The sequence below is a fragment of the Monodon monoceros genome, unplaced genomic scaffold (genome assembly GCF_005190385.1).
Source record: "Monodon monoceros isolate NGI ecotype Baffin Bay Population unplaced genomic scaffold, NGI_Narwhal_1 Super_Scaffold_21, whole genome shotgun sequence".
In the NCBI taxonomy this organism is placed as follows: domain Eukaryota; kingdom Metazoa; phylum Chordata; class Mammalia; order Artiodactyla; family Monodontidae; genus Monodon; species Monodon monoceros.
In genome coordinates, this window is record NW_021703778.1 from 126,804,766 (window position 1) to 126,827,391 (window position 22,626).

At 34.5% G+C, this 22,626-nt stretch overlaps 1 protein-coding gene across 1 annotated transcript in view; it reads right to left on the minus strand.

Annotated features, from left to right (window-relative positions):
• The window catches only part of ERO1A (endoplasmic reticulum oxidoreductase 1 alpha), a 44,904-nt gene that overhangs the window by 10,546 nt on the left and 11,732 nt on the right, over nucleotides 1–22,626 (minus strand). Inside the window, exons 4-11 of the mRNA XM_029239234.1 lie at nucleotides 22,110–22,148; nucleotides 12,480–12,556; nucleotides 12,312–12,385; nucleotides 8,429–8,549; nucleotides 6,375–6,421; nucleotides 3,903–3,914; nucleotides 629–655; nucleotides 413–505 (exon numbers count right to left, since the gene is read on the minus strand). Of these exons, the coding sequence (XP_029095067.1) occupies nucleotides 413–505; nucleotides 629–655; nucleotides 3,903–3,914; nucleotides 6,375–6,421; nucleotides 8,429–8,549; nucleotides 12,312–12,385; nucleotides 12,480–12,556; nucleotides 22,110–22,148 (490 nt within the window). The remainder of the gene's footprint in view (nucleotides 1–412; nucleotides 506–628; nucleotides 656–3,902; nucleotides 3,915–6,374; nucleotides 6,422–8,428; nucleotides 8,550–12,311; nucleotides 12,386–12,479; nucleotides 12,557–22,109; nucleotides 22,149–22,626) is intronic.

The following is a 22,626-nucleotide window of genomic DNA, read 5'->3' on the forward strand; positions in this document are numbered from 1 at the left end:
CAGCCTTCGTAAAGCATGAAGAGCAGCAGAAAAAATGCTCTTACCTGTTAAACTCCAGGCCTGAAGCTGGCACACAAATATAGGGATTCTGATACAGTAATATCTAATGAAAAACAAACTATGCTCTTGAGAGCTTTTTTAATTCCCACAACAAAAGGACATTTCCAAAGTGACATGTATGATTTTGAGCAGCTTCTTAAAAGAAGGTGAAGAGAGCTAAGAACAGGCTGAACTTTATTCCTTATAAGGTCCATGGTTCCCACATTCCTGATTACTACCATTTAAGAATAAATCTTTTACTGCCTAATATTCAATAGGGTCAATCCTTTCTCATCCAGGTAAATACCAAGAAAATTTTAAGAATACCTGAAAATAAGTGTGGTAAAGTGAATAAAAGTAAAATGTCACATACCTTGTAGAAGATACCGTGCACTCAAATGCACATTAATGCTTGCATGGAGGCCAGAAATAAGTCTGTAGAATGCTCTTTTTTCTACACAGAGGCCTGCAAAAAGTAATTTGGAAATATAAATTTCATATGTGAAATCTGTAAGGCAGAAAATTAATTTTATGTGCATTTAAAAATGAAAAAAATGTTATTTAAATTTGCTTAAAAATGTTCAATTACCTTCTAGCCAACTGTAAAAAGTGTTCTCTGAAATAAAAAGAAAAATAAGTCACGAGATTGTAAAAATGCCAAAACGTAAGTTTTTCAAAAGTTTTAAAATACTATAGCAAATTTTTGACAAACAGTGATTCAAAGGTCCAAATTCTGTTTGTAAAGGAAAGAGAGGTTCTTGGTATGGATTCACTTTAAGTTCTACTTGGCTGCTCGGTCTTTAGAAGGCTTTAGCATTGCCTTAGGTGGCCCCAGCCTCATAAGTTTCTGGATAAAATGTTTTATGTGAGGTCAAAACACAGAATTTAAATAGTAAATCAATACATGGAAAAATACTTAGCCTTAGTAACAATTCATGCTATAAAAATTAAGAACTCATTATACACTTTTTAAAATGAGAAAAGTTAAATAAAAATTATAAAATAGTATTGGAGGTATATTATTATAGCTGGTAGTATTATATGCTATTCAATATTTCAAAAGAGCAATTCAAGGAGATGTTACAAAAACCAAACATCGTTTATATTTTATGACCTAATAAGATCACTGTTCATATACTTAGACTTGACAATTCTGCTTTTAGAATTATGGTCTTAAGAAATAACTCAAAATGGAGGTGGGGGGGTGGATAATCTGCAGAAAGATGATTATGTTACATATAATTTTTAAAACCTGAAATAATCAAAATATACAAGGCCTAAGCTGACATGATAGAATACTATATACTAGTTAACATGGTTGAATAATATAAAACTATTAAAATGAGAAGAATGTGGAACACGACAATGCATGAAAATGTTTATTTGAAATAATATATAAAAAGGCATAAGAAATAATTATTATAACTATGTGAACATTCTATGTATACATTTACTAGCGATGACAAACATTGTACTATATAGTTCTTTTTACAAAGTTGTTTATAGTAATATTAATAATGAACCAAACAAGCATAAAAGTAATGGAAGAAATGACAAAGGAGATAAGCAATAAATTTATATATTTATAGACTACATAAAAACATAAAACATCTGTGTGTCAGAAAACTTTATAAACAAATGCAAACAACAAACCGGGCAAAATGCAAATACAACAAAGGATAATATCCTAAGTATATAAAGTATATAAAGAGCTCACAAAGTGAATAAAAATGCCAAAGTGCCCATTAAAAATGGGCAAAAAATATGAGTAGAGAATTCATAAAGGGAAAATATAAATGGTAGTAACACATAAAAAGTGTTTAGCCTCACTAACAATAAAATGCAAATTAAGCATGTATTGTACAACACAGGGAATGTAGCCAATATTTTAAAATAACTATAAGTGGAATATAACCTTTAAAAATTGTGAATCACTATGTTGCACACCTGAAACTTATATAATATTGTACATCAACTAAACCTCAATAAAAAAATAAATAAAAATTCAAATTAAAACTATAAAGATACTACTCTAAAGAGTAAAGGTAAAAACATAATACTTAATGCAGATGAGGGTCAGGTAAAACTAGCAGGCACAATGACTGGAAGGGGTGTAAATTAGCACACCCTTCCAATGACAAAAAGCAATCTGGTCGTATGTATCAAGAGCCTAAAACGTCCTTATCCTTTGATCCAGTAGATCCACTTCTAGAAATCTAGGTTATTATGGGTGAATGTTTGTGTCCCCCCTAAAATTTATATGTTGAAGCCCTAAACCCTCCCCCTAACCCCCACTGCTCCCCATGTGATGGTATTTGGAGGTGGGTCTTTGGGAGGTAATTAGTCTTTGGGAGGTAATCAAAGTAAGGTCATGAGGGTGGGGTCACCATGATGGAATTAGTGTCTTTATAAGTAGAAGAAGAGACCAGAGCTCTTTCTCTCTCTATCATGTGAGGATACAGTAAGAAGGCCAGCTGTCTGTAAGCCAGGAAGAGGGCCCTCACCATGAACCAGATCTGCTGGCACCTTGATCATAGACTTCCCAGCCTCCAGAACTATGAGAAAATAAATGTCTTTTGTTTTAGCCACCTAGTCTATGGTATTTTGTTAGAGCACCCTGAGCTGATGAGGATATAGGCTAAGGAAGCAAGTAGACATGGTAATGATAATATATAAAACTATAAATATATCTATTATAAAAATATAAACATGTAAATAATAATAATTGTCAAAATGTTAGCAGAGAAGCAGTATGAGATAGTAACTAAAGCACAGATGCTGGAGCCAAACTGACTGATTTGAATCCTGACTCTGCTACTTACAAATCATAAGATTTTAGCGGAGTTGCTAAACTTTTCTGGGACTCATTTTCCGCCTCTATAAAATAGAGATAAAAATAATACCTCCTAGGATTGTTGGAAGGATTAAATAAACTCATATTTGTAAACTGCTTTGAAAAGTACTAGCATATCTTCTTAGCCATTATCATTATCAGTTATTTTGGGGTTGTGGGATTACAAGTGATTTGTTTCCTTACTAGGAACCTCTAGGTTTTGAGGGGTTTTTTTTCAAGTTTTGGACCATGAACTGGGGGGAGTAGGAGTGTGACATTGCTTGGGACCTAGCCTTCTAAAGAAATTTTCAGTTCAGTTTTATAATCCTGAAGTAGATATTCTCTGAATGTGATCCAGTTAGATAATCACCTAATATATCAGCTTTCATATTTGACTAAAATGAATACTTATAAATATACTCATAAATAAGATATTTTCTCTAAGGACAGCCTCTACAGGTTAACAATCTTTTCTCTGATAATGAGAGACAGGTTAAGATCTTCAAATAGTAACAAAAATCATTTCAATCTCACTCATAAAGCAAAAACGTTCTCAAAAAGACAGAGTAAACCTAAAATATGTTAAAACTTTTAGCTTTATAATTAACTTAAAGAGCTGGCAATGATACCTACACCCAAGAGTCACCACAAGCTTGGAAGACGGTAGCTCAACACTCTGATCATGTCTAGAACCTTCCTATATGAGACCTAGTAGATACTAGAGTTCAACCAGTAAAGGAGACGTTTTCCCTGACAGAGGCTGGGGAAATGCCTAGCTTTCACATGCAATAGGTAAAATGTACCAGTGAATTATCAGAGGCTGAGGCAGGCTGTCTCTACTGCCTGATCCCAGGCACAAAGAGTCACATTTCCCTTAACCTATGCTGTCACCCCTAGAATTTCAGGTAAAGAAATAAAAATTAACTTTTTCTTCGTGTCACGTGCGGGAAGAACAAAACAAGTTTGCCCAACAAACATCTGAATGTATAAGCAAATTCATATATGTGATGTATGATAAAGACATACTTACCTTCACTTTTCCCTGAAAAAAGAAAACAAAATGCTTATTATTAAAAACTCCTTCCAGATGCTCCTTTTAAACTGCTACACTTCCACAAAAATAAGACTTAGTAGAGCTTACCTTTAGTTCATCAGTTCACCCACATAAATAAAATCTTAGAGTGAGATGTGCCTGTGACTGCAACTCTTTCTGGTGATGAAAGGAATTATGCCTGATTTGACTAAACAGTTTCATCTCCAAGAGCCTGGATAAAGAGTATTTTCAGCTTGTCCAAGATTTAATATGGGCTGACAGGAAAGAAAAATCTAATCTATCACCTGAGAGTACTCTTAAATATTTTAAGGACTCACAGTTATTTGGCTGTCAGAGTCTTTTCACTTATTTATTTGTTCTACAGCTATAACACAGTTTCTGCTAAAGATGTGTGTTATTGCTTCCAAACTCCTGGGACTGACATTATAAAATTTTACCTTATTCAGGAATATTTTTAAAGACTATTTGTAAGATTCAAATTATGCACAATTCAGCAGTTTGTATGCAGCTGCTCATTAACTACTGAAGAACTGTCTCCATTTTGCCACTTTTATTTAATGCCATTGTTTATTAAAGTACCATATGCTCATTGCAAATATATGTTAAAAAAAAGAAGACAAAGATAAAATAAAAAATATCATCCATAACTCCCTCTGCCCAAAGATAAATACCATTTACATTTTGGTAAATGTCTTTTTTCTTTGTGTACAGGATATTTAGATATTATATCAATTATGTTTTTATAAAAAATATATTATAGGGCTTCCCTGGTGGCACAGTGGTTGAGAGTCCGCCTGTCGATGCAGGGGACACGGGTTCGTGCCCCGGTCCGGGAAGATCTCACATGCCGCGGAGCGGCTGGTCCCGTGAGCCATGGCCACTAAGCCTGCGCGTCCGGAGCCTGTGCTCCTCAACGGGAGAGGCCACAGCAGTGAGAGGCCCGCGTACCGCAAAAAATATATATATATATATTATACATACTGTTTGGTACCTGCTTCTTCTCCTAAATGTGCTATTGATCACCACTGATATAAATGAATATAAATTTTCAGCAACATTTAGAATGGTTATATTCTACTATATGAATATACCATAATTCATTTAACTAGTTCCCTAACGATAAACATTGAAATTGTTCCCATTTATCTTTAAAATAAGTGAGGGTGGTTAATTAACTTATCAGATCATAATGTGAGTTCATAGTGAAGATCATCTCTTGCCTGGGAATTTGCATTTCATCTGATAGTAAATCAATAGTTTCCACTGAGTACCATATGTGACTCCATATAAATCCAAAAGCCTTGTTTAAAGATGCTCTTTCATTTCTAAGAATGACGAGTCTGCCAACATTTAGGGAACGTTGCAATCTCACTGCCTTCCAGGAGGAAATTCATGTTTATTGACTCTATGAGATCAGCAGCTTTTCAAATAAATTTAAAAAATGAAAACCATTCCACATTTGCTAAAAGTACATCAAAGATTTCATCAGTAAGCACATATTCAGAGAACAGGGATATATATTTCCTAAGGAAAAAGCCTGAAATCATACACTTGAAATGGTTTATTCAACAAACTGTTCTGTCTCTTATAGACTGGGCAGGGTTTGTGAGTTTCAATTTTACATCCGCTCTGCACCTATACAGTGCCTAGCACATAGTAAATGGTGGATAATCATTTGTTGGAGGAACAAGTGATTTTCACTACTGTAGACAAGACTGTTAAATGAGGAGGGTGAATTTCATTGATCATTTATCTAACAAACTATTCCATCTGTTATGTTCCAGACTCTGTATTAAGGGATGAAATCAATAAATGCTGCCCATATGTCCAAAGTATCAGGGCAGATCAATAGATATATAAATAATAGTAAAATAATGCTAGCAAGTGGAAAGAGCTGTTAAGAGGAACAAAACAATACATAAGATCACTTTATGAGGAGAGAGAGATTACTTCCAGTTAAGAGGATCAGGGAAATTTGGGCGGGGAAGGCAGCATTTAAGCCAAACCCTGAATGTAAGTAGAAAATGAAAAATGTTAATGAGATATAAAGTCATGTGAATTTGAAATCAGACTCCCAATATATATAACAATTTCAAGTTTTAGGAAAGATGTGAGGCAGAAGTTTTTTGGATATTCATTCAACTAAAAGATGAGTACAAATAGTAGAAAGCCTGAACACACACATTCTGCAAAAATGCATAAAAGAATAAATGTATAATTTAAACTTAATCCTATGGTAGTCTAACACAATGAACTTCATTACAAAAATACTCCTTACTGAAGTGTAAGTATTTTCAACACCAATTTCTCTGCAAGAATGAGACATAACTTCGGTGAAAACAAGAATATATGATCTCAACTGCTCTATGCCAACCCTTATCTTGCCTTCTCCTTCCTTCTAACCAAAGTTCACTGGCTGAAAAATAACAGTGCAAATAAATAACTCACCGTGACCAGAAGCCAAAGGATTTAAAGGTCTTTTAATCGCCTGTGGTCTACAAACAAAAGAATTAAAGTATAAAATATAAATATGTTCCCCATCATGTTATAATTATTTAAGTAAAAGTGAATTTATCTCAGAAAGTTTTTTAATGACTATATCCAAAATAAAATTGTTTTACTGATCTTATAAAATATTTATTTTCTCTAACTGCTTTAAGGGAGGGTGGTTATTTGTTTTAGTGATAATAGTTTCTGATCTTTTCCCATTGTAGCAGCCAGAAAGTCATTTCCTAATCACCTCTTCAAACAAAGGAAGAAAAAAATACCAGTCAAGCTCTTCTCCTAGAGTAACTAATATTTTTTTATATATATCATATATGTGTGTGTGTGTCACAAAGTACACTGCTACTTGAAAGACAAACAAGCAAAAAATGTAAATATCCAACACAAGCACTAAAATAAAAAAGGGAAAAAACAGTGTGGGTAGGTTATTTTCCACTTTGGTAATTTTAAGTACATCAGTTTGCCCTGAGGCCATCAAGTTTGTTATGATTTCAATAATAGGTAGTTTTTAACAAGAAAAAAAAGAGAGTTAGTATGTCACTAAAGTGTTTTTAAATCTCAAAATAAATACTCATTAGTATCTTTAGTAGAGTGTAGGGATTGTTTTAATGTCCTTTTATCTATTTCACAAATTTGCACAGCTTGAGACATTTTGAGAACAGAACATGTAAGTTGTATTTTAACATCCTCAATTTAGTGCCTCATACATTGTTTATATTTTAGAAATATTATGGGGACCATGATATAAACTAGTTAGGAAATAACTATAAAACTTATAAATTATAAATTTGTTAAAAATCTAACAAATGCTTTAGTTGGACTTTATTTTAGTTCACATCAAAAAAAATTAAGGAAAAAAACCTTTAAAGTAAGTCAATAAACTCAGTAAACCAAACATTCCTAATAATAGTCAAGAGAATTTAAATGATACACGTGGCAGAAATGAGTAAATAATGAAAACTCTCCACTTCCCAAACTGTAGAAATTCTGCAAGTCAAAAAAAGAAATTGCTGATCTCTTATGCGTATATTTGACATAAAAAGTGAAATGTATTTTTGCCACATTTGGGAACTCCAGAAATCTTCCCAGAACTATCCCCATCTCTGAGATAGCGTAACGCTTGTGTGCACACAGGCACACACAAACCCACGCATCCCTTCCAAAAACCAATACATACATTGTTTACAACCTAGAGGCTTACAAGTGGACAAACTTGAAGCATGTCTCAGTCTCTCAATGATCAAATTGACAGCTTCCACTGTAGTGGGTAACAGTGCAAAGGGGGTTCTTCCACTTACTAGATCTTTGACACTAGACAAATCACTTAACCTTTCCAACTCTCAGTTCCTCCATCTATAAACAGTGATGACTACAACACAGGGTTATTACAAGGACTAAAGGAGAAGATGTATGTAACATGCTTAGCACAATACCTGGCACACCATGAGTCTTCAAATGTTACTAATTATAATTATTCTCTGAAAAGAATTTAACTTTAAAGCAGGTAAAATAACTATAGCCACAAAAAGAGGAGTATAGAGCACCAAAAAGAGAATTAGGAATTATACATCCTAATCTATTCCCTGCCACTAACTATATGATCTCTCTGGCTCTAGGTTACTTCATCTATAAAATGAGATTCTAGTACAGCAGAAACTAACAGAACATTGTAAAGCAACTATACTCCAATAAAAATTAATTTAAAAAATTAGATTCCATAATTCACTTAAGGAACATTTGTGAAATGCCTACAATATTCCCATAAAAGTCTAACACTGTTCTAAGTCTTTTAAAGAACAAAGAATTATTTGTTGAAAAGCATGTCCACATGTTTCCCCAGAGGGGAACTGGATTAATGAACAAGTACATTTCCATGTCCAAATACATCCTTTAATAAGGTGAATTTGATTTGTTCTTTTAAATCATTGTGATTCTGTTTGTTTATAAAGAGAAATGAACACATCTTTCAGGAATTTTGAAATGAAAATGACACGTACTTAAAACAGTTTTCTTCATAGATGACATTCCATATCATCCAAGCATCTGGTCCCTTGTAACCCGTGTAGCGCTCAGGATTCAGGAGCAAATCGACATATTCAGCATCAGGAGACTGTATGTCTGTAAAATAAAATGTTTTAATAATCTTCCTTCTTTTCAGTAACCTTAAAAAGCTAATATGACCAGACTGTATTCCATCGATTCTAAGGCACCACAAATGTAACAATGCATCTAGGATTTAAAAACACCTTTTTAGGAGAAATCCTAAAAAGAAGGGAAAAGAAGGAAAAAACACAGCCACATTAAATTACACACTGTTTACAAAGCATCTTGGTTTTAGAAATGGTAAAAAAAAAAATAGGAATATGTGAATTTTAGAACTGAAGGAACATAGTAATTCAATCCTTATAAGCTATCCAGGCAAAGAATATACCATACATTTCTCATCACATTAACCACAATGTGATGAGTTCATCAGTAACTAAGGTAAATGAAGACATATTAGTACCATACAGTTTGTTACCACATACTTCCTTCTTACATGACCACCATCAGGATCCACTACAAAGCTGCCCCAAAGGTATAATCCTAAATATTCAAAAAGTTATAAGCAGGATGATATTTGTATCAGCATTATTTATAAAAGGGAAAATCAGAAGCAACCTAAATGTCCAACAGAGCAGAGCATGGTCCCTGGAGCGAGACTGCCTGGGTTAGAAATCCAGGACCCACTACTTATTCACTTCGGTACCCTGGTCAAGTTATGGAAATTCTCTATGCCTTGGTGCCCTCATTTGTAAAATGGAGATAATACTCACAGCATTACTGTGAGGCATAAAGAAGTTTGTATGTGCAGAGTGCTTAGCACAACAATAAGAGTATAATAAATATTAACTATGGCATTGGCATTATGATATATCTTAATAGACCATTTTACAGTCAACAGAGCTGTTAAGTACAAAGGCTGTCTAATAAAATGAAAAGATAAGGCATTATAGAAAAGTTAATTACAGAGATATATGGAAAACATACCAAAATTGGTGGGATACTGGTTTCTCATACGTTCTATAAATTTGTATAATGTGTTATAACTTTAAAATAAAACCAAAAAATTATGGCCCCTGGTCCTCAGTGACTTTGGGGAATTAGTTAATAACACAGTAATACCGGACTCATCGATAAAGCTTAACAGTATGAACCAACAAAGAATGAGGAAGTGAGTGAAAATGGCCCCAAAGCAACCAAAGTAGATGACAAAAACTCTGAGCAGAAAGATGCTTACACGAGACTCCATCAAGCTCTCTAGAGTACCTACTTCTCATTTAAAAAACAAAGATAAAACTATGCTTGGTTATTTTTATCCCGATTCACAGTTCATTAGAGTCATAAATTAGGGGAAAATTTGCTTCTATAAACAGCCCAGTGACAGCACCTAGAAATAACTGAGAGTCCAAGGCAGAAGTAGCAATTAAAATAACTAGAAGTAAAAATAAAAATTTTAAAAACAAATCTGCATGGAATCACCTAGTTCAGGAACAGATATCTCTGTTCATCTCAATTAATACTATAGGTATTACCTCAGTATAGCAAACTATAATAAATTCATAAAAAATAACTCTGACTCTTAAAATATATATATAAATAACACTCAGCATCGAGTACTTTAAGACAGAAAACTAACCACCAAGGAATGATTAAATTTTTAATATCTTGCCTCGTTAGAGATAAACATTAGTTGACATAATTTTACTTACAACAAATACCTCCTCTCTCCCAACTTTACTAAAAAAAAAAGTTACTATAACCTTATTTTGCCAGAAAACAAAAGCTCAAATTTCTAATTAGGATTTACAAAATACCTTTTATCCTCTACCTACCATTTACATACATTATTTATTCCTTACAAAGCTGTCCTGTTTTTTTTTAATATTTACCCTCCTTTAACAGAAGAAACAAATATAAATGGACAAGTTATTCACGCAAGATAACAGAACTCCACCATATAAGGAGTGACTTATTGATTTGTGACACAAATGTAAGCATGTAGTCTTAAAAGGATACTTTGGTTAAAGTAGTACCATTCTTTCTCTAACACTGCAGGCCTAAAAAAATTATGCTACATGTTATAAGTTGAATTTTATCTCACATAACAATGTTTAAGCCAAAGAATCCTTGCAGAAAAGACGGCAAAGTTAGGGTTGGGAGAGCATTTTATCCCCCTTTCTTTACTGGCCTAAAGCTAGATATAAGTCTACAGTTCTTTACCCAACACCCTTGGGGCCAAATGTATTTTGGAAATCAGAACTTTTCAGATCTTAGAAAGGTAATACAGTACATGCAACATATGTTCAATATTATTCTAGCAGGGACTGGGACAGCAACCTTTAATCAAACACATAAAAACATGAATATAAACGTGCAGTAAAAACATGAATATTCACACTGAATGAATCTGTACTAAATTTAAGGAGAAAAATGTTCATTTTTCAAAGTTTTCAGATTTGAGAATTAGGAATAAAGGATTATAGATATGTATCTGCCAAAATATGGTCATGGTTTTTATTAAGGAAAGCATATGTATCTTTTTTTCCCAAAATGAAGCCACAAATTAAAAATAAGTACTTTTTCTTCCCTCTTTTTGCCGGGGGAAGGGGTGTTGCAAGATTCATCTTTTGCTTATAATTAAAATGATCTATATCGTTCTTTTCACTGATTTTTTAGAAGATCATTAATCTCTTCCAAAAGAACCAAAGAAGGATACAAAAACTCAGTTTGGTTTAATTTTGTTTAGCCAATTAAAAGGCTAACAAACTTACAAAAAAGTAGACAGTAAAAAAAAGGAAGACTAGGAGAATCTATAAATCTAAATAAATAAATCCATAAATCAAATGGTTCTAATGGGTTCTAGGGCTCCTAGATTTTAATCATACCAGAGCTCTGGCTTAGTTTTAGGTGTCACAGACACAACTCATGGTTCATTTTTCTCTTTTCCAAAAATAACACAGCCCATCATTAAGGAAAATATTTAACAATCCAAGGCCAATATATCAAAAGCAGGTTTTTGCAATCTCTACCTTTTATCTATTTATGCAAAATACCTGTACATATCACAAAAATTATATTACTAAGTACACAGAACTGCAAAACTCAGGAGGTAAATTTTTCTTTTCCAGAAACTGGGTTTTCTTTTAAAATTGTTTTATTGTGGTAAAATATATATAACATGAAATTTGCCATTTTAACCATGTTTAAGAGCACAATTCAATGGCATTAATTTTATACATTCACAATGTTATGCAACCATCATTGCTGTTTCCAAACTTTTCTATGACCTCAAACAGAAACTCTGTAACCATTAACCAATAACTCCCCATTCTCCCCGCCCCCTAACTCCTGGTAACCTCAAATCTACTTACTGCCTCTATCAATTTGCCTACTCTATATATATCATATAAGTGGAATCATAAAATATTTGTCCTTTTGTGTCTGGCCTATTTCATTTATCTTAATGTTTTCAATCTTTATCCACATTGCAGCATGTATCAGAACTTCATTTCTTTTTATGGCTGAATAGTATTCCATTGTATGTGTATACCACACTTTGTTCATACATTCATCTGCTGATGGATACTTGGGTTGTTTCCACCTTTTGGCTGTTGTGAATAATGCTGCTGTGAGCATGGGTGTACAAGTATCTGCTTCCCTGTCTTCAATATTTTTGGGTATATGCTGAGGAGTTGAACTGTTAAGTCATATGGTAATTCTGTGTTTAGCTTCTTGGGGAACTGCCAAACTGTTAGAAATAATTTTTTAAATTATTTTAAAAGAATTTCTTTTCCTTAGGCACAATCTTAATATGCATAGTATAAAAAAATGTTATACCATCAGCTTCACAGAAGTTGTCTGAGGAATCATCATGCTTGGTCCACTGAAGAACAGCCTTCTGTGTTTCTTCACTTTAAACAAAGAAAAGAAATAGAGGTATTCTTTTTCTTAAGTTAACATTTCACATGAAAAAGCATAAAATACTACTGCAAAAAAACCCCAAACCTTAGAGATTCATCCACAGCTCCAAGTCGTTCGGCTTGCTCACATTCTTCAATGAGATTATTGGCTTCTTCAGAATACTAAAACAAAAGGGAAATAAATAGAATTCAACTGATTGCATTTTTAAAACTTTTAAAAAAGAATTTCAAAGGAATTTGGGGTTCTTTTATACCTAGCACCATCCCCCTGGCTTCAAAACTTAAAAAAAAGGGCTTCCCTGGTGGCGCAGTGGTTGAGAGTCCGCCTGCCGGTGCAGGGGAAACGGGTTCCTGCCCCGGTCCGGGAGGATCCCACATGCCGCGGAGCGGCTGGGCCCGTGAGCCATGGCTGCTGAGCCTGTGCGTCCGGAGCCTGTGCCCCGCAACGGGAGAGGCCACAACAGTGAGAGGCCCGCATACCGCAAAAAAAAAAAAAACTTAAAAAAAAATAAATTAGCCCCACATTCCTCCTGGAGCTAAAAAATAAAAGTCTTTGCCCTTTGTCTTGTTGGCAAACACGATTTACTATTATGTTGACAAAATAAAGAATAGTTTATAGTCTGATAACTCATTATCAAAATGTCCATTAAGAAAATCTTTGAGGTTAAAGAAATCAACTTGGCAAGGAGTCATGGAGCAATGTCCCACTTTCCTAATGACCTAACTGTCAGCATTGGTTTTCTCTTCCATAAAATACGTGGTTGGGCTAGATCTTGTTTGTCTACGATCCATTTCAGCTCTAAATGCCATGATTCTAAAAATGCCCTGGAATCTACCAAATCTTATAAAAAGTATTCCAATATCTTTAGGTGCTTAAAATACATTCTTTAACAACCATATTTCTTCTCAATGTCTAAGTCACTATATATATTCTGCTAGCTGTGTACATGGCACAGGGGAAGTGAGTGTGGATCATGAGATTTCACAACACACAAGTCATCACCACCATACAGCTAAAAGACAACATTGGAAGCAGGAGGCCACAAATTCAATCACTCAACAAATATTAACTGAGTGCCTATTATGTCCTTATTGTTAGGATGACCACACAAATGACTGTTCAGACTAGGACTCTTTTGAGGATAAAAGGGAACACTAAAATAACTGAAATGATACAATTTTTTGAAACGCTTATGTACTGAATTACAACGTTGTTTCATTACACTGGTCGACCTAAAGACAGTTCAATTCAAAAACTACTTTCAAAAATGAAATTCTTTTATACATAATTAAGTATTAATGCATAAAGGGATATGATGTATTCAGCCTACTCTCAAATGTTTCAGAAAACAATAAGAATATGTATATACAAAAAGCATGCTGGGCTTCCCTGGTGGCTCAGTGGTTGAGAGTCCACCTGCTGATGCAGGGGACACGGTCCGGGAAGATCCCGCATGCCGCGGAGCGGCTGGGCCCGTGAGCCATGGCCGTTGAGCCTGCGCGTCCAGAGCCTGTGCTCCGCAACTGGAGAGGCCACAACAGTGAGAGGCCCACATTCCGCAAAAAAAAAAAAGCATGCTAAAACAAATGAGGCAAAATATTAAAGATTAGTGAATGTTTATAAAAAGTGTACAAAATGCCTTTATATTAATATTGCTACTTTTCTATAAGTTAGACATTATTTCAAAATAAAAAGTTAAAAATACTTATCAAAAAGTAAACAAAATTGTTCAAAAGATAACATATACCTATGTATTTTAATATACCTATGTATATTTAAAACAAAATTTTTTTAACTTTATCATTATAATTACCTGAATATTAAAACATAAGTTAAACAAAATAACTTTTCTTAGTTCCTACTTAATAATTTAATCAGCTTTGTAAGTCACGTCTGTCTCAAAACTATGTCCATTGGCATTTTTTCTGAAGAAAAATAATTTTTCCAATATGCTTATTATTTTCAATGTTTCATAAAATTGCCCACAATCGTCTTCAAAGTTAATTTTAAGGTTAATTTGAAATCATCCATACCTTCAACTGACTCTTCCCTGCAGATATAATTTTTAATTGAGAAAATATTCTCTACAGGTAAATATATGAAAATGTTTTAGCCCACATATTTTCGCAGTTCTATTCTTTGCCTCTAATAAATTTCTTCAGTAAATATTCTAAGACAAAACTCATCAAATAAGTTGTCTTTATTTTTTTAATTATTTTAAATGTTTTGCCAAATAGAGATGCTATGAAATTGTAAGCCTTCTCAATTTCATTCCATTTCAGGTCAGAATATAAATTTATCCAGCTAAAAGCAAGCATTCAACAAGAGGAGACTCTTCCCACAAGGGGAGATTCTCCAAAATACAATTATAAAATTTCAGAATTTAATCTAGTATACCATTTGAGCTTTCCTCACTTAATGTGTACAATTCCTCCCTCGTTTTCATAGGAATAAATAGTTAAGGTCTTTGTTTACAAGCTTTGTTATAATAAGTGCAACTTGCTAAACCTTCAAAAGCTGAAATTTGTTTTGTTCTTTTCTTTAAGCATTCCACTAATTCATACTTTGAATAATCATTTTCTACTGATTTTGAAAATGCAACCAACATTTAGAGGGCTCATTTATTAAAAATCAATCAACACCAAAGAAGGACTCTTGGGTTGTTTTACAAAATAGCTCTTCAAAGGCTCAAACATTTAAAAAATTGGATTGATGATGGACAGCAAAGAAAGTTCTAATGCCATGCTAAAGTAATATTCTCTTCAGCATCATCTTCATTAAAAAACTTTATAGTCATTACTTAGTGTATATATAAAAACAAAAACCTACATATTTTGGCAATTACCACTTCTATCTTAAGTGGTAAGATATCACAGCATGTTTGGATGCAATTATGAATTATGTATGTACCTCAACCAATTACAAATTCATTTCTGCTCCACAGATTTCTTGATTTAGTAAGGACATTGTTTTTACCAGGACATTGTTTTTTATCAAAATCTGTAGGTGTATTACCACCACAAAACAAACCCTTTGTCTTCAATTTTGAACTTTAAATGAATTTATACTAACATTCAGTGACAAGTGTTTTCCTTCAACAGAATGAACTTCCGAAAGTTTTACTTTGAGTCCATCAACTGAATGAAAAACCCAAACAATTTTTGGAATTAAATGATTTTCTACTGGAAACAGCTGATAATGGCATCATCTAATTACGTGCAAAGCTCTGCACTGGAGCCAACACATTAATAGCTATGACTTCACTCTGTGTATGAATAAGAAAATGCGGAATCAAAAATGAGCAAAATTAGTTTAGATCTAAGGTGGAAAAAGTGCAGAACAGTGGTTGCCTCTAGGGAAGGAGTATGGATTGACTGGGACAGAGTATGAAGCAACTTTCTAGGGTAATAGTAACGTTCTATATTGAAACAGAAGGCTAAGTTACACAGGTGTATGCATTTAACAAATGCACACTTAAGATTTGTGCACTTCATTGTATATTAATTTTATGAAACATACACGTAAGCAAATATTGGACTCTACTTAATGATATACTTCCAGTTATGTATATATCTAGTTAATGACATATAGTGAGGGCAATGTGTACTGATGCTCACAATTTATTTGAAATGAGTCAAAAAATAAGATGGTTTAATGGATGGCTAGAAGGATCGACAGATGGACAGATATGTGGTAAAGTGAGTTTATGAAAATGTTAATGGAAGAATCTAGGTGATTAGTATAAGAGTATTCTCAGGAAAATTCCTTCAACTTTGCTGTATGCATGAAAATTTTCATAATAAAATATCAGAAAAATTTAATTTAGAACAGTTATTTAGTCTAAATGAAAAATCACATATCCCAGAATAATGTGTAAATGCACTGTCTCCAGCTACACGTGTCAAAATTGTTGTCTTAAACACAGTCTTCTTAAAACGAACACTAACTTACAAAGTAGGTGCTAAGGCTGTGTCAGCAGATCTGTGTGTTTGGATTTTCATACGATCAGTGATACTTCCATGGCCCTTATGGAGAGTAAACGATGACCTTTGTGCAAGTTATATGTCATCATCAACTGTTCTAAGAAATGAAAATTCAGTACTTCATTTTTCATTAAACATGTACTTCCTTTTTCCTCTTTCAGTTATTTCAGGCAAAAGGATTCATTGTAAAATTTTAAAAGTACTAAATAGTAATAAGTGGTTGATTTGCACTATGCTGTAAAGGATAAAGCCACTATAAAGGACTACTCTCTGTATGCAGGATTGCTCATCCTCTGTTTCCCATATATATTTCTCATAAGCCTAACCTATAATTTCCCAGGTTTTTCACTGACCAGTCAAATGGCAGCTTGGCAGCTTAAGATATATCACAGGTATGACATATACCACAGTACAAATGGCTGCTAACTCCAAAAGACCAGCAGCATAGCAGTGGCCAATGCTTCTCCCCCCGCTTGCCAAGACTGTAAGGACACAGGGAGGGGGAAGGGTAAGCTGGGACAAAGTGAGAGAGTGGCATGGACAGATATACACTACCAAACGTAAAATAGCTAGCTAGTGGGAAGCAGCCACAGAGCACAGGGAGATCAGCTCAGTGGTTTGTGACCACCTAGAGGGGTAGGATAGGGAGGGTGGGAGGGAGATGCAAGAGGGAGGTGATATGGGGATATATGTATATGTATAACTGATTCGCTTTGTTATACAGCAGAAACACACCATTGTAAAGCAATTATACTCCAATAAAGATGTTAAAAAAAAAAAAGACTGTATGGAGTTAGCTGTCCCCAGCCATTTGTGACTGACTGAAATTATTTTATCAGTAGTCACCTAGGATGTTGTCTTTGAAAGAAAGGTTTACTTTCCTTACATCTAGAAAAGGTCAGGAGAGGAAGGACAAGATATTATTGGTCATCTTCGTGTTGAAGTAAGAAGTCTTTAGTGTACATACATCTGAAATATTATATAAGAGAGAAGACAACAGAGGAAGCTAGAAATACAAAGCATTTGGTCAACCAAATCTATCCTAACTTATTTTAATGCAACTGTTAATATTTTATTTAAAAAATTTAAAACTCGAGACAAATAATAAATCAGACAGGATGCCAGAACAACAAGCATAAACTGGTTCTGTCCCAGGCAAACCTTGGCATATGGTCACTTTATTTGTTCTTGTTACTAAATAAAGGCTTTGGATTTTACTCCAAGGGAGATGGGACGCTTTAAACAGAGGAGAGATACAATCTGATTTCTTTGTTTAAAAAAAAAAAATCACTCTGGGGCTTCCCTGGTGGCACAGTGGTTAAGAATCGGCCTGCCGATGCAGGGGACACGGGTTCGAGCCCTGGTCTGGGAAGATCCCACATGCCATGGAGCAACTAAGCCCACGCGCCACAACTACTGAGCCTGCGCTCTAGAGCCCACAAGCCACAACTACTGAAGCCCGTGCACCCTAGAGCCCATGCTCCTCAACAAGAGACGCCACCACAATGAGAAAGAAGCCCGTGCACCACAATGAAGAGTAGCCCCCGCTCGCTGCAATTAGAGAGAGCCCAAGGGTGGCAACGAAGAACCAACACAGCCAAAAATAAATAAATAAATAAATAAATAAATTTATTGAAAAAAAATCACTCTGGCTGCTGTCTTTAGAACAGACTAATATAGAGAGTATGGTTAGAAGTAGGCAGACCATTTAAGAGGCTACTGCCATAACCCAGACAAAAAGTGATGATGACTTGAAATACAGCAGTAGCAATAAAGATTGTAAGATTCTGGGTGTATTTTAAAACGCTGTAATCAAAAATTGAATTTGTTCACCAAAAAGGCCTCGAAACAATGACAACCCAGTAAGAATTAGCACCGCAATGGCTCAGGTTATGATCACTAAACACCATTTCTCACTAAAAGAGCTAAGCGTTCCTTAGAAAAGTGGTTAATTCCAAGACTGAAGCACGAAAGGCACAAACTAAGCCTAGGACATCTTTTCATAATGGAAAGCAAAAAAATCTACTAAGACTACTAGGATCATCTCAAAAGGCAACAATTCCTAACTTGAAGGAGCTTCTCATGGCCAAAGATGGAACTCAAGTATTGAAACAAATAATGACTAAATGACTAGAGAAGATTCCAATACATTAAATATGTCAAAACTTAAGTTCATATTAATACTTAAAAATAAAAACCTTATTGGGCAACTTTGGAGGGTGCTGGGGCATCAACTCATAATTATTCTGAAAACTGGTAAACAAAGGAAAAGAATGAAGCGTTTATTCTATGTGTTCTATATAAACTGTATTTCAAGGCATCCAAAGAGTTGACAAGAAAAGGTCTTTATACAATAATAACAGACAGTTAGTATAGGAAAAATGATAAAATTAGAATATCAATATTTTCAAACCCCTAATGAAATGACGCAACTAGGTAATAATCATCAAGGCCGCTAAAACCTTCAGGTAAAAAGCTAGTAGGGAACATTATAATGGACGTATAATGACCCAAAGATCAATCTTAACATCATGAAAAAAAAGAGGAAACCAGACATTATGTGATGCAATTGTAAGTACACAGGAACTCTAATGAATATACATCAAAAAATTAGTCTGAATCTGATAAGCCTTAATATCTAACTACAGGGCACCACATGCAAAAGAATGAAACTAATCCCTTTTTTACCCCATGTGCAAAAATCAACTCAAAATGGATTAAAGGCTTAAACTTAAGACCTGAACCCATAAGAAAACATAGAGGGTAAGCCCCTTGGTACTGGACTTAACAAAGGTATTTTGGATTTGACACCAAAAGCAAAGGCAACAAAAGCAAAAATAAACAAATTGGGACTACGTCAAACTAAAAACCTTCCGCACGGCAAAGGAAATCAATAACAAAATGAAAGGGCAGCCTACAGAATGGGAGAAAAATATGCAGATCAGTTATCTGGTAAGAGGTTAATATCCAAAATATATTACAGTTATCTGGTAAGAGGTTAATATCCAAAATATATTAAAGAACTCACACAACTTAATGGCAAAAAATCAAACAATTCAATTAAAAACTGGGCAGAGGAACTGAAAAGACATTTTTACAAAGAACACATACAAATGAGGTACCTGAAAAGGTGCTCAGCATCACTAATCATTAGGGAAATACAAATCAAAACCATGAGACATCACCTCACACCTGTTAGAATGGCCATCACCAAAAAGACAAGATAACCAGCATTGGCAGGGATGAAGAGAAAAGGGAACTATTGTGCATTGTTGGTGGGAATGTAAATGGTGCAACCACTAAGCAAAACAGCATAAAGGTTTCTCAAAAAATTAAAAATGGAACTACTAAATGCCTGAGCAATCCCATTTCTGGGTATATATCACAAGGAAATGAAAACAGGATAGCAAAGAGATATCTGCACTCCCATATTCATTGCAGCATTATTCACAATAGTCAAGATATGTAAACAATCTGTCTGTCAATGGTTGAATATGAAAAGAAGATGTGAGATATATATATATGATGAAATATTATTTGGCCATGAGAAGGAAGGAAATCCTGCCATTTGCTACAACATGGATGGGCCTTGAGGGCACTGTGCTAAATGAAATAAGCCAGACAGAGAAAGACAAATACTGCATGATATCACTTATATGTAGAAACAAAAAAAAGGTCAAACTCATAGAAACAGAGAGTAGAAAAGTGGTTGCCAGGGGCAAGGGGGTGGGGAAATCAGGGAGAGGTTGGTAAAAGGGTACAGACTTTCAGCTATAAGATGAATAAGGTCTGAGGATCTAATGTGTAACATGGTGACCACAACTGATGTATCATTGTTGTTGTATCATTTATATTTGCTGAGAGTAGAACTTAAATGATCTCACCAAAAAAAAAAGATAAATATGTGAGATGATGGATGAGTTAATTAAATGAGAGGAATCCTTTCAAAATGTATGCATGTATCAAATCATCACAATGTACACTATAAACATCTTACAATTTTATTAGTCAACTGTACCTCAATAAAGCAGAAAATAAGTAATTTTAAAGGGGAATCTGACTCTGATAAGCTATAATACTTAACTACCAGTTTATGGAAAATGAAGAGAGTGATATGTTAAATGACATGACAGGGATACAATCACTAAATACATAATGTGGGAAATTCTATAGGATATTGATTCATTTCCTTCAACACATAAGTGGCAAAGAAAGAAAAAGGGCAGTGGGGTGGGGAATGAATCTAGATTAAAAGAGACTTAAGAGCAGGAAATGTTCAAGTAGAACCAGAAAATAAAGAAGTGCTAACAAAAGGGAAAAAAAAACAGTGATGGGGGTATGTCAAAGGGACACAGGAGCCAACTGAAACAGCTCCCAAGTGTGGAAACTGAAATGATATGAACAACAAAATAAAGGAGTACTAGGTTATAATCCACGATAGAAAATAAATACCCACAAGACAAAGAAATGATTGAACAAATAAGGAAATGGAGGGAAAAGATAACAAATCTCTCACACTGAAGAATTCCAAACAATTTATACCCTCAAGGAGATGAAGCACTCCCAAAATGTGGGTGGGGCCTAGTAACTTCCTTCCAAAGAATAAAGTATGGAAAGGGCAAAAAAAGAATAAATCTGCAGTGGAGAAAGCTGACAAAAAATACCTCAGCCAGGTGATCAAGGTTAACATTAACAGTGATAAGTCATGTTGATAGTATGTACCCTTGATATAGGATGTGATGAAATGGCACTTTTTCTTTTTTAACATCTGTGGTCTTCTTTCCAAAAATACATAACCCCAGTCTAATCATGAGAAAAATATCTGACAAATCCCAATTGAGGGACCCTCCACAAAATACCTGACCAGTACTCCTCTGAAACACCTTATCGAAAATAAGGAAAGTCTGAGAAACCGTCACAGTCAAGAGGAACCTAAGGAGACATGACAACTGAATATAATATGGTTTCCAGGATGGGATCCTGGAACAGAAAAAGGACATTAGGTGGAAAACTAAGGGAAATCTGAATGAACTATAGACTTTAATTAGTGATAACATATCAAAATTGGTTCATTAATTGTAACAAATGCACCATACGAATGTAAGATGTTAATTATAGAGGAAACTGGGTATGGAGTATATGGAAAAACTGTACTATCTCTACAATTTTTCTGTAAACCTAAAACTATTATAAATTTTTTAATTTATTTAAAAAGAGAGAGAGAGAGACATAAAGACATCAACCAAGCGCAATGTGTGGAATATGTTTGAATCCTGTTTCAAATCAACTATTAAGGCACATATGAAACAACTAGAGAAATTGGAACCCTGACTTTGGTTATGTGGGGCTTTTTTAGTGCTTTTTGTCTTAGAGATGTATATGAAGTATTTGTAAACAAAATGAGTTATCTCAGATTGGCTTTGAAATAACTGGGAGAATGGAATGGGAGGTACAAATGAAACAAGATTGACCACATATTGGTAATAGCTAAAGCTGCGTGATGGGTACACATGTTTTATTTTGTTTTCTCCCCTCTACTTTTACCTTTCAAGCTTTCTTTAATAAAGGGTTAAAGAAAAGAAACAAAAGAATTACAGCCACTGAGTACAAATAACTTTCAAGGGGTTTCACTGCAAAGGGGAGCAGAGAAGTGGGGTAGTAGCTGGCAGGGGAAGTGAATTTTTTTAGTTTTTGCTCAATACTAGACACATTAATAAGTATATGTACATACCTTGTAGCTTGCAGATTTAATTCCATCAGGAACTTCATCCTGAAAAAAATTTTTAAATGCTTTTAGATGACATTTATTCTATCTTCTGAAAAAATATTTTAAAGCTCTATGATTTATAAGAAAAATTCACAGAACAAATTACTGAAGTTAACAGGTTATTTTTTAACTGAGAATAGTTAGGCAGTCTTTATGTTATTTCTTAAAAGTAAACAAAAAATCCGGGATTCCCTGGTGGCGCAGTGGTTGAGAGTCTGCCTGCCGATGCAAGGGACACGGGTTCGTGCCCCGCTCCGCGAGGATCCCGCGTGCCGCGGAGCGTCTGGGCCCGTGAGCCATGGCCGCTGGGCCTGTGCGTCCGGAGCCTGTGCTCCACAGCGGGAGAGACCACAACAATGAGAGGCCCGCGAACCCAAAAAGGAAAAAAAAAAAGTAAACAAAAAATCCAACAAGTTATGCTATGGATTATACACATGTTATATTACAGCATGGAAATGTAAAAATAGCCAGTTAGCCATTA